We start from the raw sequence: 16,257 nt of genomic DNA on the forward strand, positions 1-16,257 counted from the left end.
CCCTGATATTGCTCTACAGGGGGTGCTATTCTGGCCCTGATAGCCTAACCACAGACCACCCGCCCTGATAAGAGCGACCCCGTCCGGAACCTTACCCTTTATAAAAATGGCCCTAGTAAGCCCCTAGCCCCTAGACTTCCAGGTGATCACTATATAGATCTATGTGTTTTTGACTCATTATAAAAGTATATTATAAGTACTGTATATCGCACCCCTCTGTGTATCACACATATCGATAGCACACCTATACTAGTGCTTAAAAGGACTTTTGTGGCCCTATTAGATAGCGTTTTGTGTCCCTAACAGTCCTGTCCCTGCTCCACACAGCAACCTCTCCCTACACTGGCAAAACACTGAATGTAAAATGGCGGCCAGATCAGGTTTATTTATGAGGTAGGGGGTCCATGTGTCCATGTGCTGAAACGTCTCAATTGGCTGTCCTGTACCACCTGATGGATGTGTCATGGGTCAAAGTTCTTCACAATGTAAAAGAATATGGCGGGCGCAAATTTCTCCATATGTTCGCATGGTCGGCGAATCACGAACACGCAAAGTTCGCGGCGAAACGACCGCCAGGCGAACCGCAAGGCCATCTCTAGTCATCAGGTAAAATATCTCAGAAAATCCTTTTAAAACCACCTGCCTATTATTATGTACAATGCAGTCTAATGCTCAGCAAGTTGGAATGCACTGTGTGTTCTGGCAACTTTTAATCATAGAGGCATTATCCTTTTTTTGGAAATTTGGCACTAACCACAATGCTCAGGAGGGGACCTCATTGACTTCTATGGGAGAGTTTTCTAGTCATGTTCTGTGACCTGTGCAGAGATCATTGTTACGGATGAGCGAATCGACTTCGGATGAAACATCCAAAGTCGATTTGCATAAAACTTTGTTCTAATACTGTACGGAGTTCCGTACAGTATTAGAATGTATTGGCTCCGATGAGCCAAAGTTATTACTTCGCGAAGTCTCGCGAGACTTTGCGCAATAACTTAATAATTAATTTGTACTGTAAAAAAACATTTCCCGAACTCAGGTTCAGTTCCAAGTGGTACCAAGGACGTGGTGCCTATTATTAGGCTTAATGCAGGATTTTATGGCTTGTTTAAATATAAATATTGACATGGAAAATGAAAAATAACATCATCAAAAATTCTTAATAATATGTTAAACATAAAAACGTTATTTAAACAATAGGTCATTTTCTAATGATACATTCCCTTTAATTTGGTGTTAAAATATGGCGCTCAAGAAAAACACTCAGTGTGAGCTTAGCTTTAAATCTATAATTTATAAAGATGTGAAAACATCGGAAACTTTTAACACATTAACTTGCGCTGAGTAATTATTTCCCATGGGTAATTTCGACCTTGCGCGGCGGTACTGTATGTTGATTGTAGGTGAGTGCATGTATATTACCACCTAGTTTATTCAGAAGTATTAAGCCGATATGAAATGGGAGAGTAATTGCAAATGCTGAGTCTGAGCTGATGGTGAGCGCGTCGCTCGCTGTGCCTCTGGGATGCATTAGTTTAAATGCAGTCATTTGTGAAAAGCATTTCAAGCTTTGTTTTAAATGACTAAATATCCATGCTGAAAGCCCAGTTTAATCAGACGAGAGCGTTCTCTGGTTGAGCTCCTATATAAAAGGAAAACAGCGCCTAATTTCAATATATTAGGTTACTGTTTCAGATGTGATAGGAGCCGATTTTATTGGCACAACTACGAAGGGTAAGCTTTCCAGTCGAGCTAAAATAATACTAATAAAATCAGACATTTAGCATGGGCATTACTGCCATTCTTGATTGCAGCCTTCACATTCAAAGGATATCTGGAAGACAGTAATTAAATAATCAGGCTTTCCACGCTCATTTTAACTACAATCTATTCAAATGGACATACTGGCTGGAAATCAAAGTGCGTGTAATGTAAAGGGGTTAATAGAAAAACATGGCTTCTTTCTCATATAAACTGTGCCACTGGAGCGGAGGTGCAATACCAGACGTGACCCACAGGCAGGTGTGGCGCTGTGTATGGAATAAAACATTGTGCTATACCAGACAGACAATCTCTTTTAGTACACTAATCAGTCTTAGGGCTCATTTACATGACTGTATTAATGGGTCTGCATCTGTTCCGCAATTTTGCGGAATGGGTGCGGACCAATTTATTTGAATGGGGCAGCAAAAGATGCATCAGCAAACCGTGTGCTCTCCAACTCTGTTGTTCTCTTCTGCGGCACCACAAAAAATATAGAGCATGTCCTATTCTTGTCCACAGTCAAGGACAAGAATAGGCATTTCTATCATGGGCCGCCCGTTCCATTCTGCAAATTGCAGAACTCACACGGATGGCATCCGTGTTTTGTGGATCCGCAATTTGCGGACCGCAAAACGCGGCTGCCGTGTGAATGCGCCCTTAAAGGGAATCTGTAACCAGGAAATTCACTGTCAAACCAGACATGATGTCTTGTAGGTCTAGCTCAATGTCTAGCTGAATGTAATGATAACTGTCACTACGAGATCTGTTGACTTCTTCTAGAGAAAAAGTACTTCTCAAAGTTCTCAACCATATGAAAATGAGCAGTTCAGTGCATCGTGGGTGGGCCTAAGTTACTCTGTGCACCCTCCTGCTTCCTCTCCTTGATTGACAGGGCCAGGTTCCTATATAGTCATCTCACCTTACCCTGTCAATCAAGAAGAGAGAGGCTTGCAGAGGAAGCAGAAGGAGCAAGGGTGCACAGTAACTTAAGAGTCTTAAGACCCCCACAATGCACTTAAAGGGGTTGTCTCACTTCAGCAAGTGGCATTTATTATGTAGAGAAAGTTAATACAAGGCACTTACTAACGTATTGTGATTGTCCATATTGCTTCCTTTGCTGGCTGGCTTCATTTTTCCATCAAGTTATACACTGCTCATTTCCATGGTTACGACCACCCTGCCATCCAGCAGAGGTGGTCATGCTTGCACACGATAGGAAAAAGTGCCGGCCTATGTGAGCTAATATGGTCCCAGCCACCAGAAAGGCCAGTACTTTTTCCTATAGTGTGCAAGCACGGCCACCGCTGAAAGATTGCGGGTGGTCATAACCATGGAAATGAGCAATGTACAATGCGATGGAAAAATGAATCCAGCCAGCAAAGGAGGCAATATGGACATTAATAATACATTAGTAAGTGGCTTGTATCAACGTTATATACCACTTGCTGAAGTGAGACAACCCCTTTAACTTCTAATTTGCATATAGTGGAGAAGTACTTTTTCTGCAGAAGGAGCCAACAGATCGCTAATTGACAGCCATCATTCCATTCAGCTGAGCTAGACCTGCAAGACATACTGGTGTATTCAGTGCTGAACTAGACATTATGGAGGAGGTTTATCAGACTGGTGTAAAGTAGAACTGGCTTAGTTGCCCATAACAACCAATCAGATTTCACCTTTAATTTTTAAAAATTAAAAGGAGGAATCTGATTGGTTGCTGTGGGCAACTAAGCCAGTTCCACTTTACACCAGTCTGATAAACCTCCTCCATAATGTCTAGTTCAGCACTGAATTTTCTGGTGCCAGACTCCCTTTAGGATCCAATGCACACAACCGTATTTTTGGGCCTCATCCAATCCGTCTTCATTTCAATGGGTCCGCAAAACATGTGGACAGCACACCTTGTTTCATCCATATGTCCGTCCGTTCCACAGCCCTGCAAAAATGTGATAACATGTCCTATTCTTTTCTATTTGAGGACAGAACTAAGACATTTCTACAGGAGGTGGAAAAAATTGGCAGCATGCGCACGGCTGGTATCTGTGATTTGCCGTTCCACGGTTTGCTGACCACAAGACACATACGGTTGTGTGCATGAGGCCTAAGACTCATCATTGTACTAAAGAAGATTGTCTGGGTTAGCAAAAACATAGGGGGAGATTTATCAAACTGGTGTAAACTAAAACTGGCTTAGTTGCCCATAGCAACCAATCAGATTCCACCTTTCATTTTAAAAAGGAGCTGTCAACAATGAAAGGTGGAATCTGATTGGTTGCTATGGGCAACTGAGACAGTTCTACATTAAACCAGTATGATAAATGTCTCCCATAGTTGTTTTTTCCATGAACAGCACCACACGTGTCTTTGGGTTATGTCTGGTATGGCATCTCAGCTCCACAGGCCGTTTTTAGAAGAAAGGAGACATCTCATCTGACAACCACAATGCGTCCTCTATTACTGCGAGGTGTCGCTAGTTCCATTATTTGAGCCCCAGTGAAAGTAGTTTGCAGCTTTGCAATTTGCTGCAAATTTGAGTAAGGACTGGTGGAGAATTCAATCATATTGAAAAAAATATATATTTCTAGTATTGGAACAAATGTACAGTATTAAAATGACAGAAGCTGCCGTTATGTAACAGGTCATATCATTGACTGACATGGCGGCTGGATTTACAGTCAGACATGTTAAATCAATGATGAGATTTATTTTTTATTTTTTATATAGGACACGCTTTCTATGACTGTAATCGACAGGGTGCTTTCGCATAATTATTTTCTAACTGCGCACCAAGACCTTGTCTTTCAGTCAGCCCATTAAAACCTGACACAGAAAACTATTCAGATTAAAATATGATCTCCATTATCTAGTGTAGCTGCCATTCCTGTGTATTCAAGAACCACTTAACGAATGGCAATCCCAGGATGATTAGGCGAGATCTATTCCCTGTTCTAGATGCCATAAGGACTAATAGACAGGAGATCATTATCAATATCGCCTCTACAAATTACATTTCAGAGGGGTTGAGCAAATCAGATAGGGGTTTATGTAGTCAAAGGTCTAAAGTGGAAACCAATAGGATTTCCATAGGTGGCCAGTTGTTCGTGGACGATTAAAGCAGGTTTCTCAGGAAAAGTGTTTTATGAAATAGATAAGGCATTTTAAGTGAAGTATTATTACAATATGCATGCAATAATTTAATGTACATTACATTTTCCTCTTTGATAGCGCCGGCTGACGTCATGACGTAACCATGCGCCGCGCGACATTTCACTCTGGATCTTCAAGCCAGATGACTGCTGTGGCCTCTTCTCAATCAAATGGATGAGGTAAGTATTTAACTTTTTAAATAGTTTTCTTCAACATGGATCTCAGATGCCACGATCAGCAATGAATGCGGCATCTGAGGGGTTCAATGACAGGGCCGGTGCAATCGCCGTTCCCCGTCATTGCACCGGTAACTTACAAAGAAATGCACTTCATCAGAATGCAAATTTTTTGTAAGATTCAGCAAGGCAGTCGAATCGAGTTTTTGAGAACTGCGCTCCTCCCTAGTGGTCACATGACCCTCTATCAGCGGCCATCTTATGGACAAGACTTCTGTGTAGACAGCATAGAATGTTTCCCTAACAAAAGGACACGGCTTATGAAATATAGAATATCAACAAAGGCTATATTAGTAAGTACTGTATAGTCATCTTACACATTGGTTACAAGTAGCCAGAAAGTGGCCAACCCCCTTAACATTACGATATGTCGGATTCTCAAATGCTTTAGTGACCACTAATACGCTTTTTTACTGACTTAAACAAAAGGGGTTTTAGCTAAACAGCTGGCTTTAATCAATGATTACATGTTCCCAAAATGGTGCATTAAAAACTAGAACTTATCCTGCAAAAAATAAGACCTCATACAAGTACTTTGATGAAAAAACAAAAAAGTTATAACTCATGAAATGTAATTTTAAAAAAATGTGCGCAGTCACTAAGGGGTTAACTGTAGAATATAACTGACCCGTCTTTGACATTAAATATAATCTTTTTATAATCTGAATCTTTATTCACCATTACAGACTTCGACGAGTACTTTATGATACAGGCCGTCAGATCTTCAGTATTATCATAAATGCATCTCCTTAACGCACAATTATCATTTTTCATTATGCGGCTTCCATACGTCGCATGATGAGCTTTATTCTAAGGCTGTTCACACATTCCACCGTCATTATCTCCTGCAGCCATTTACAGAGATGTATGATAATGAAGCAATATAGTCAAGAAAACTCTTCTGATGTGAAACAACATTTGCTTGGTGAATAATGTGTCTATGGCTGCTGCAATGGCAAGTGCAGAAGAATTCTGATGAAATGCTGTCCGTTATAAGGAGTGACTACTTTTCAAGGATACTTCAGGATCAAACATTTATATAGAAACTGAGGGGGTCATTTATAAAGAGATATACACAACTTTTTGGCATATATTTGCGCCCGAGTCTGTGACTTCTTCCCCTTCTACGCCACATATGCCAGTTCTAAAAAAAGGCGGGTATGGAATGGGCGGGCCCATCTCATTTATCATTTTCTACGCCAGTTTTTGGCGTGAAAAATAATCTAGGCTCACTTGCTGGCATAGATTTAAGACTGTTATGCGCCGGTGTTGGATGCATCTATGTTATCTAGAGGCCAGCGCCTCTACATAACTCTAAAACGCCGGTCTAAATAAGTGACCTCATGAGTTTTTATAACTGTAATGTGATATATGAAAGCAGCCATTGCCCATCATAGCCTTGAGTCTAGGTTCACGTGGACAAAATCTAACACTGTTTGCCGAAATCGGCATTGGAAATTTCTTTACCAACTTCCCACTGATGTCAATGTAAAAAACATGACCATGTGGATCATGTGCTCCTGGTTGTATTTTTTTAATTTAACTGATTTGATGTATGCTCAAGAAGTGGCATGTTCCTTCTTTTGAGTGAAGCAGGAAAAATAAACCTTGCATGTGAAAAGTGTTTCAAAATCATTTTTGGCGAAAAAAATTATATTACTGCAGCGGCTTTGGCAAATTAACCTAACTAACTCCATTGACTTGATGGCATAGGCAGAATGAACAACAAATAGCGAGGTGTCCCCTGCTGCCCCATGTTAGATCAAATCCACAATCCACCAGGGGTTATCACTGGAGAAGACTGTTTACTGTTCCATCAATAAGTTTTTGGACACTCAGATACTTTACTGTTGTGTACTCAAAGAAGTTGTTATAGTCCACCACTTCTGAGTAGTGGTGATGGACATACCTACAGGAGTCCTCGAAGCTCAAACATAGGACCTTATTCACAAGTTCCTCACACAGAACCGCAGTTTGACTCGCCATGTGGCTAGTGATCTGATATAGACAACTGCCACTAATAATCATCACCAAGGTGGTTCGTAAAATGACAAATCCTCTACCTAGACTTGCTTTCCCTGCCTAGCCATTATTACTGTTTGTGAAAGATTGCTTGTGACCATGCTTATTCCTCCATGTCACAGGGAAGCAAAATACATACTAAACCCACTCTTCAGAATGAGGAACTCAGCAAACAGTCCCCCATACCTCAGCTTTCTAGATAATTGTAAAGAGTTTTATGAACAGTGAAATACTTGATTAATAGCGCTAAGATCTGCATTTTTACCAGAAGGAGTGCTACTCTCGTGTATGGGCTGCGTATAGTATTGCAGTCCAGCCCCATTTCAACCTCTACAAAAAAAAACTCTAAAATGATAAAAATGGTAGTAAATTTACCTTACTGGGGTTGTCCAGGCCTGAGAAAATAAGTCTGGCCAGGCACAGTCTGTGAGTAAAATAAATGGCCTCTCCTATGCTCTGGTCATCTCAGGTCTCCACTGAAGCAATGACTCCAGATTAAAAAAATTATGTATTTTTGGGTAATTGAAAAAAGGAACTTTTTAAGAATATGTTCACATGGACCATTTGGTACAAGTATCTGTGGCAAAAATACGAGGATGATGCTAGGCCGTAGATGTGCAGCGGCTATGCCAGTGGATGCACACAAGAATTAGCTCCAGTCTGGTAGGCTAAATTGCAAGGGCTTTAATCATGGCTTTTCCATAAAGAATACACAGGAAGGATGAAAATGATCATTCAGATTTTTTTCTACCACTTAAAATTTTTTATACACTGCCACTGTAAATAGGATATGAAATACCTTACCGTATTTGATAAGGATTTTGTTAGAGGATCCTTGCAAGAAACTTTATCAAATCCTGTGCGGAATCCGTGCAACATACCCGTCAAATTCTGAACATGTGAACAGACATCAGAACTACACAGTTCTGTATTCATTGTGCATCGGATGTTCCCATTCACTTGAACGGGGCAGAACTGAAGTAATCAGCTTTATCCATTACACGATGGATGGCACTGTGTAATTCTGGCTTCAAAACTACTTCAGCGAGACAGCCAGGGGTAGGGGGTGGGGTTGAAGATGAGGATGGGAGAGATGGCAGCAATTAGGGTGGTTGTAGTCTTCACTGTGGCTGGTCCTGCTCCAGCACTCCCTAGGACACGCATTCAGTGGATAGAGGGGCGCAACCTCCTCTTCCACTTTGGGCACACTCTGGACTTTAGGGTCTCCTGTCTTATAGTGGATGACCTGCTCTAGATGTTAGATGTGTGGATAGCGGGGTGCAAGGCTGAAAACAGGGGACCTGGTTGGATATAGAGAACAATGATCAGGCCGGCTAAATTGTAGTAGAAAAGAGCCTCTTCTTTACTGAATTGATAACAGATGACACAGTGCAAACACAATCGGTAGGCTCAACACACAGGGCAGGTTTCTCCCAAAGGCTGCGTATCGGGGGTAGTCAGTAGGGTGGTGCCCTCTAAGTCTCTCTCTAGATATACCATGCAATCTTCCCTATTGACCCAAAGGCATGCAAATCTCTTCTCAATATATCTGCAGTGTCCAACTGCGAGATGCAGTCATAGATTGGTTTACCAGTCCATCTTGGTAATGTATCAGGCACCAGAAGCAATACAACCCTAACCACGTGCAGTAAAGTCTAAAGCCGTAAGTGTGCATGACCTATTCTGTCTTTATGATTGCACTTTATAATGATCCTTAACCATCTGTAGTATGCTATTCTGATCTCCCCCAGAGATCCTGCTTCGGCTTCTTTTCTGGCCTACTTGTCTGGAGCACCCAATTAATATGTCAACCCTCTTGGCTTGCTTGCCAGGAGCTGCCAGTTTCTTCCCTTATAAGTCAGCCTTTCAGAATACATAGTGCATAATATAGGTACATTAACCATCTGTACCACTGCAAGTGAATAGTTAACATACATTACATTAAGCAGTGAATCATTTGATGCTTCAGCAGTGAACTACCAGTTCACTGCACTACTTCTGATCGTCAGGGTTGCAGAGTGTTGCATCCTTGCAGATCTGATATTGATAGCCTATGCTGAAGATCCCATCAATATAAAAATCCTGGAAACCCCCTTAAAGAATTTTTTAATTTTTTATTCTCTGGTGTGTTAATTAATAATGATATGTATATGGATTGCACGGAAAGATACATTTCATTATTTCCATATTTATTTCACACTAACATATTCTGCAAGAGGTGACATTTATTTATCACTAACATATTCTGTAACAGGATACAGGAATTGTCATCATTTATATCAGTCTATGTCCCCAATGAGGCTCACAACCTAACTTGTCAATTCATATTTTAACACCTACTAGAGCCAACTTCACAGAAAGCCAAACTAATTATCTAATTAATGTGTTCTTACAGTAGAAGAGGAAAACTTGGTGGAAATGTACACAAATATGGGGAGAGTTTCAAACTTCATGTAGGTGTTACCCTTTAACTCCAGCAGTGCAAGATAAGGGTATGTTCACACAATGGATTTCCAGCGCATATTTTGGCTCAAATTATTCACACAAAAAAAGGTCCAAAACAAATGTTAGAGCTTCTCTACTGATTAAAATGGGGAAACCACTTATTAATTCATTTGGTGCTCTTTTTATTGCTTCTATTTGGAAGAAAAACTGATTTGCATGTCTCTTTCCGAGATAAATGTTGCACATTGTCTCACTCGCTCTCTCTCTTTGTAACAATACCTTACTGAATCCCAGAAATTTCAGATTTTAACTAATCTGAATTGTTTTGAAAAGTTCAGGTTGAATTCATAATCGCTTTGCTTATGTCTGCACTGTGCGTGTGCGATCACATAAATGTCACCATGCAGTTACCACGCGGTGAGCATTACATCACTGTGACCATATAGTGACATCACTTTCATCATGCAATTACATCACGGTGATAAGGATAAGCAAATTTCTTCAAATGCATTTCATTCCAGGAGTATTGTATGCCAGGCAATGCTCCTTTGGATCTCTGGGGAATATATATATATATATATATATATATATATATATATATGAAGAAAAATGGCGGCACTGGCAAGAAAGAGGTACGGGTGCACGTCCCAGGGGGAATGGACTTATTACCCCAATTAATGGATCCAGAAAAAAGAGCGGCACTCCGGTAGGTAAAAGCAAGTGAACCCTTTATTCACCCAGGTGGTGCCACCTGGGTGAATAAAGGGTTCACTTGCTTTAACCGACCGGAGTGCCGCTCTTTTTTCTGGATCTATATATATATATATATATATATATATATATATATATGTATATATATGTGGAATGAGCAAATCTTTCATCTGGTGGTATCAGAGAGGCTTAGCTTTTTTTGCCTTTTGAAAGGAAAAATAATTTGCATATATTTGGGTTTCATGAAAAGATATTTGAATTAGCTTAAGACCTCATGCACATGACCGTTCCGTTTTTTTGCGGTCCGGAAATCGCGGATCAGCAAAAAACGGAAGCCGCCCGTGTGCCTTTCGCAATTTGCGGAACGGAACGGGCGGCCCATTGTAGAAATGCCTATTCTTGTCCGCAAAATGGACAAGAATAGGACATGTTCTATATTTTTTGCGGGGCCACGTAATGGAGCAACGGATGCGGACAGCACACAAAGTGCTGTCCGCATCTTTTGCGGCCCCATTGAAGTGAATGGATCCGCATACGAGCCGCCAAAACGGCGGCTCGGATGCGGAACCAAACAACGGCCGTGTGCATGAGGCCTCCCAGAAGGAAAAGAAAGCTAAGCCTCTCTGATACCACAAGATATAGGATATGCTAATTTGCATATATTTTCCCTAAAACCCAGAAGAGTATTATCTGGATACAATACTCCTCAAACATATTAGACACTCTCCATAATGAGAAAGAGTACCTCCCATACCCCAATAAAGGCCTCTCAGTTAGCTAAACATATTTATTCTGCTCTGCCCAGATAAAGGCTAATTACCTGGAATGAGCTCTGTGCAGATGAGATGATGACTTTGCTATTATCTACGTTATGCTTTAAGGCCTGTTTAAAAGGCTAAGCATTGACTTTATATAGCTATGTTACACCAGGTGGCATGAGACACTCAGGTTTTTCTTTCCATTTGAAAGAATGACTGATTTGCACATATCTTTTCCAGGGAAACTTTCTGCATTAGCTGTCCCTCCCTCTCTCTCTCTCTGATTCTCTACCTTACCCAATCAGAATTTTTTTGAAAAAATTGCATTGAATTCCAAATCAATAGAATCAATTTGTTCATTTCTAATTTAAGAGATGTCTTACCTTCACAGATTTCTGCTGATACTGGGATACAGTACTGTGCGTCGACACATTGTCTGACTTTTCAAAGTGCTTCTTCATGCTAGCCAGTCCGCCAGACATCACGCAAGCTTCCGACTCCTCCAGCACCTAGAAAATTAAGGATATTTTCACTGTAAAACTTTCTTATATTTACTTCATCTAAAAACAGGGAAACTATCTTGGAGATCTGCATATAGGATCTAAAATCTAATAACCGGCATCCAGTACATTTTATTGGGAAATAAATGGGAGTTAAATCGAAAATGCCCGCAAGATGTATGGAGTCATTCTCAGAGGTCTAAACGAGTCTGCCTTTGCCGCAACGTTTTATAAAAAGAACATGAAGTCAGCAATCACTAATCAACATAAAACATTTTTACATATTTCTGTGCCAGGCTAATGGTGTGGCCATGTGATTACTTGTGGAGAAGACAACCTGTCGGGCAGGAAGAAATAGACGGTGGGAATGGCAGCTTACACATATTACTGCTGACAGCTCCTATGCATCACCTATCACCGTGTCATGCTGACAAGCCATCTACATTTTTTCATAGCATTTTGATCCAATTTAGTTTGCCTCTCAGAGAAGGGAGTGTGTTCATAAAGCAGAGTGGGAGGCGATGAATAAAATGCTTACTGCCTCACAATTTCTTCACAGTGGAAAAAGGAGTAAAACAGATTAATGGATTTCAAAATGTCTTTATTTTTCTGGAATAATATGCTTGTGGTCACAGACTTCTTATAGAATATTTTGAGATAGATATTGATATATTATGGTTAATATTAAATATAGATATGTTGATAGATTATAGATTGATAACTAGAGAGATAGATAGATATGATTATAGATAGATAAATATTAGATAGCTATATAGAAATGATAATAGATAAATAGATCGATATGATGATAGATGGATAGATAGTAATGAGATCATAGATAGTGATGATGAGTAATAAAATTTTTTGACTCGGCTGCTTCGCTGAATTTAACAAAAATATCAGCTTCTTGATGAATTACTTTGTCATGAAGCGCATTTCTTTTTAAGTAGTGGGTGCAATGACAGGGAACTGTGATTGCGCAGCTCCCTGTTACTGTACCCCTCAGATGCCACGTTCACACATGATTGAGGCATCTGCTATAACTAAGGCCTCTTTCACACTTGCGTTGTCCGGATCCGGCGTGTACTCCACTTGCCGGAATTACACGCCGGTGTACTGAAAGCATTTGAAGACGGATCTGTCTTCAAAATGCGTTCAGTGTTACTATGGCAGCCAGGACGCTATTAAAGTCCTGGTTGCCATAGTAGGAGCGGGGAGCGGGGGAGCGGTATACTTACAGTCCGCGCGGCTCCCGGGGCGCTCCAGAGTGACGTCAGAGCGCCCCATGCGCATGGATGACATGCCATGCGATCACGTCATCCATGTGCGTGGGGCGCCCTGACGTCACTCTGAAGCGCCCCGGGAGCCGCACGGACGGTAAGTATGCTGCTCCCCGCTACACTTTACCATGGCTGCCAGGACTTTAGCGTCCCGGCAGCCATGGTAACCATTCAGAAAAAGCTAAACGTCGGATCCGGCAATGCGCCGAAATGGAGTTTCATTGTGTATATATATATATATATATATATATATATATATATATATACATTTTTTAACCGAAATGGAGTTTCATTGTGTATATATATATATATATATATATATATATACATTTTTTAACCAGGATATAAAAACTTAAAACCATATATACTGAAACGAAAATGGCATAAACTTAAAGGCACATTTATCACTGAAAACAAGCAAAACGTATTTAAATAACCAAACTTAATAATGATTATGAAGGGGGTAAAATGGCCCATTCTTGAACTGGTTAAACTGGTAAAAATGTCTGGGTTAACCATATATCTATCCGAAGATAAAAAATAAGAAGGAAATAGTATGACACTTGATGGACCAGATGCTTTTTTCACTCATCATTCTTTTGTGTCTCTATGCTTTTGTACATTATTTTATGTCTTGGGACTTATTATAAAATGTGGCACTCAGCACGAACATGCTCCTAGTGTGTCGGCAATCGGTTACAGTCTTCTCACTATTGCAGTGTTTTTTCTAAGGAACTAGCAGCAGAAGTTTCTTTCACACAAAGCACTGAAGCATTGTTCTCCACACAAAAAGACACACAAAGCTGGATTTGTCAATTTTTCTTTTTTGTGCTCTATAATTTCTCTGCATTCTAACAGCTTTCATTATAGTAAGTACATCTATTATAACAATGTAAAATGTTTTTTTATTTTCTAAGAAACTAAAATAATTTTATACACTTAAAGGGGTTTTTCGGGTCTTAGGTACTGATGACAATTCCTAAAGGAGGTAGGTCATCAATATGAGATTGGTGGGGGGTCCAACAGCCAACACTCCCACTGAATAGCTGTATCGGGTAGCTGCCAGTGTTGGAAACTATACAGTGGCTGGATCTGGAAGCAGAAGGCTTCGTACACTGTGTAGAGGCTGTGCCGGGGTACTGATGCGCAGCTCCTATTCAAGTGAATGGAAGTTGAGCTGCAGCATGTGGTGCCTGAAGATACACAATAGATAGAGCCTTCTGTTTCTGACTCTGTCCACTGAATGGTTTTTGGTACCGGTACTAGTTGGCGAGAATGCAGGGTGTCACTCCCTCCCCACATACAATCTAATATTGATGATCTAGTGGATAGGCTTAGAGGATATGTCATCTAAGTTCTGGAAAACCCTCTTAATAAATCTATCACTGTTTCTTTGAAACAGACCCCTGCTGCCCTCAGATCTCAGATGTCCATTGCCACCGCTAACAGGCTTAAAGTGCCTTGAAAAAGTATTTATACCCATTGAACTTTTCCATATTTTTTCACGCTATACTCGCAAACTTAAAGGGAACTTGTCACTGGGATTTTGGGTATAGAGCTGAGGACATGGGTTGCTAGATGGCTCCTAGAACGTCTGCAATACCCAGTCCCCATAGCTCGGTGTGCTTTTATTGTGTAAAAAAAAACTATTTGATACATATGCAAATTAATCTGAGATGAGTCCTGTCCCTGACTCATCTCTGGGACAGGACTCATCTCAGGTTAATGGCCAGATTTGTGGAGTACACGACTAATAGTTGTGTAGACTCTTCCACCTGAGCAGTGCATCTCTGCAGCTCCTCCAGAGTGACTACGGGCCACTTGGCTGCTTCTCTAATTTATTCTTTCCTTGTCTGGACTGTCAGTTTAGGTGGATGGTCATGTCTTGGTAGGTTTGCAGTTGTGCCATACTCCTTCCATTTTTTTCGGATGATGGATTGAACAGTGCTCCATGAGATGTTCAGAGCTTGGAATTTTTTACAAGCTAACCCTGCTTTACACTTCTCCACAACTCTATCCCTGACCTGTCTGGTGTGTTCCTTGGTTTTCATGATGCTGTTTGATCACTAATGTTCTCTAACAAACCTCTGAGGCCTTCACAGAGCAGCTGTAGTTATACTGAGAATAACTTACAGACAGGTGAACTCTATGTAAAAATTAAGTAAGGCCTCTTTCACACTTGCGTTGTCCGGATCCGGCGTGTACTCCACTTGCCGGAATTACACGCCGGATCCGGAAAAACGCAAGTGTACTGAAAGCATTTGAAGACGGATCCGTCTTCAAAATGCGTTCAGTGTTACTATGGCAGCCAGGACGCCTTTAAAGTCCTGGTTGCCATAGTAGGAGCGGGCAGCGGGGGAGCGGTATACTTACAGTCCATGCGGCTCCCGGGGTGCTCCAGAATGACGTCAGAGCGCCCCATGCGCATGGATGACGTGCCATGTGATCACGTGATCCATGCGCTTGGGGCGCCCTGACGTCACTCTGGAGCACCCCGGGAGCCGCACGGACGGTAAGTATACTGCTCCCCCGCTCCCCACTACACTTTACCATGGCTGCCAGGACTTTAGCGTCCCGGCAGCCATGGTAACCATTCAGAAAAAGCTAAACGTCGGATCCAGCAATGCGCCGAAACGACGTTTAGCTTAAGGCCAGATCCTGATCAATGCCTTTCAATGGGCATTAATTCCGGATCCGGCCTTGCGGCAAGTCTTCAGGATTTTTGGCCGGAGCAAAAAGCGCAGCATGCTCCGAACTGAAGACATCCTGATGCATCCTGAACGGATTTCACTCCATTCAGAATGCATTAGGATAAAACTGATCAGGATTCTTCCGGCATAGAGCCCCGACGACGGAACTCAGTGCCGGAAGAAAAGAACGCAGGTGTGAAAGAGCCCTAACTTGTGAAGGCAATTGATCACACTGGATTCTACTATATTTAGGAGTATCAGAGTACAGGGGGCCTGGATACAAATGCACGCCACACTTTTCAGGTTTTTATTTATTAAAAATTCTGAAAACCATGTATCATTTTCTTTTCACTTCACACATACTTGCTACTTTGCGTTGGTCTATCACATAAAATCCCAATAAAATAAACTTAAGTTTGTGGGTGTAACGTGAAAAATGTGGCAAAGTTCAAGTGATATGAATACTTTTTCAAGGCACTGTATGCGTATGCTGCTTGTTTTGAGGTCCAAGGTTTTGGCAAATTTACCAATCTTTACATTGCCTGATCCAAAGGTCATCTATTGGTGGGACCAGATGATGATCTAAAGTATATGGGGAGCTTAAAAGTCATCACCTGTTGGAGGAGAGAAGAATTGGGCAAATGTATTTTTAATCCCAAGCCTCCACAGCTGACTGGCAGAAGCTTTCACCTTTCTTTTCATTG

The 16,257-nt window shown here is 41.2% G+C and overlaps 1 protein-coding gene across 1 annotated transcript in view; it reads right to left on the reverse strand.

The window, feature by feature from the left end:
* Nucleotides 1-16,257, reverse strand: part of XIRP2 (xin actin binding repeat containing 2) — a 402,283-nt gene that overhangs the window by 40,554 nt on the left and 345,472 nt on the right. Inside the window, 1 exon segment of the mRNA XM_044303644.1 lies at nt 11,467-11,592. Within this exon segment, the coding sequence (XP_044159579.1) occupies nt 11,467-11,592 (126 nt within the window).

The sequence above is a fragment of the Bufo gargarizans genome, chromosome 8, assembly GCF_014858855.1.
Source record: "Bufo gargarizans isolate SCDJY-AF-19 chromosome 8, ASM1485885v1, whole genome shotgun sequence".
NCBI lineage: Eukaryota > Metazoa > Chordata > Amphibia > Anura > Bufonidae > Bufo > Bufo gargarizans.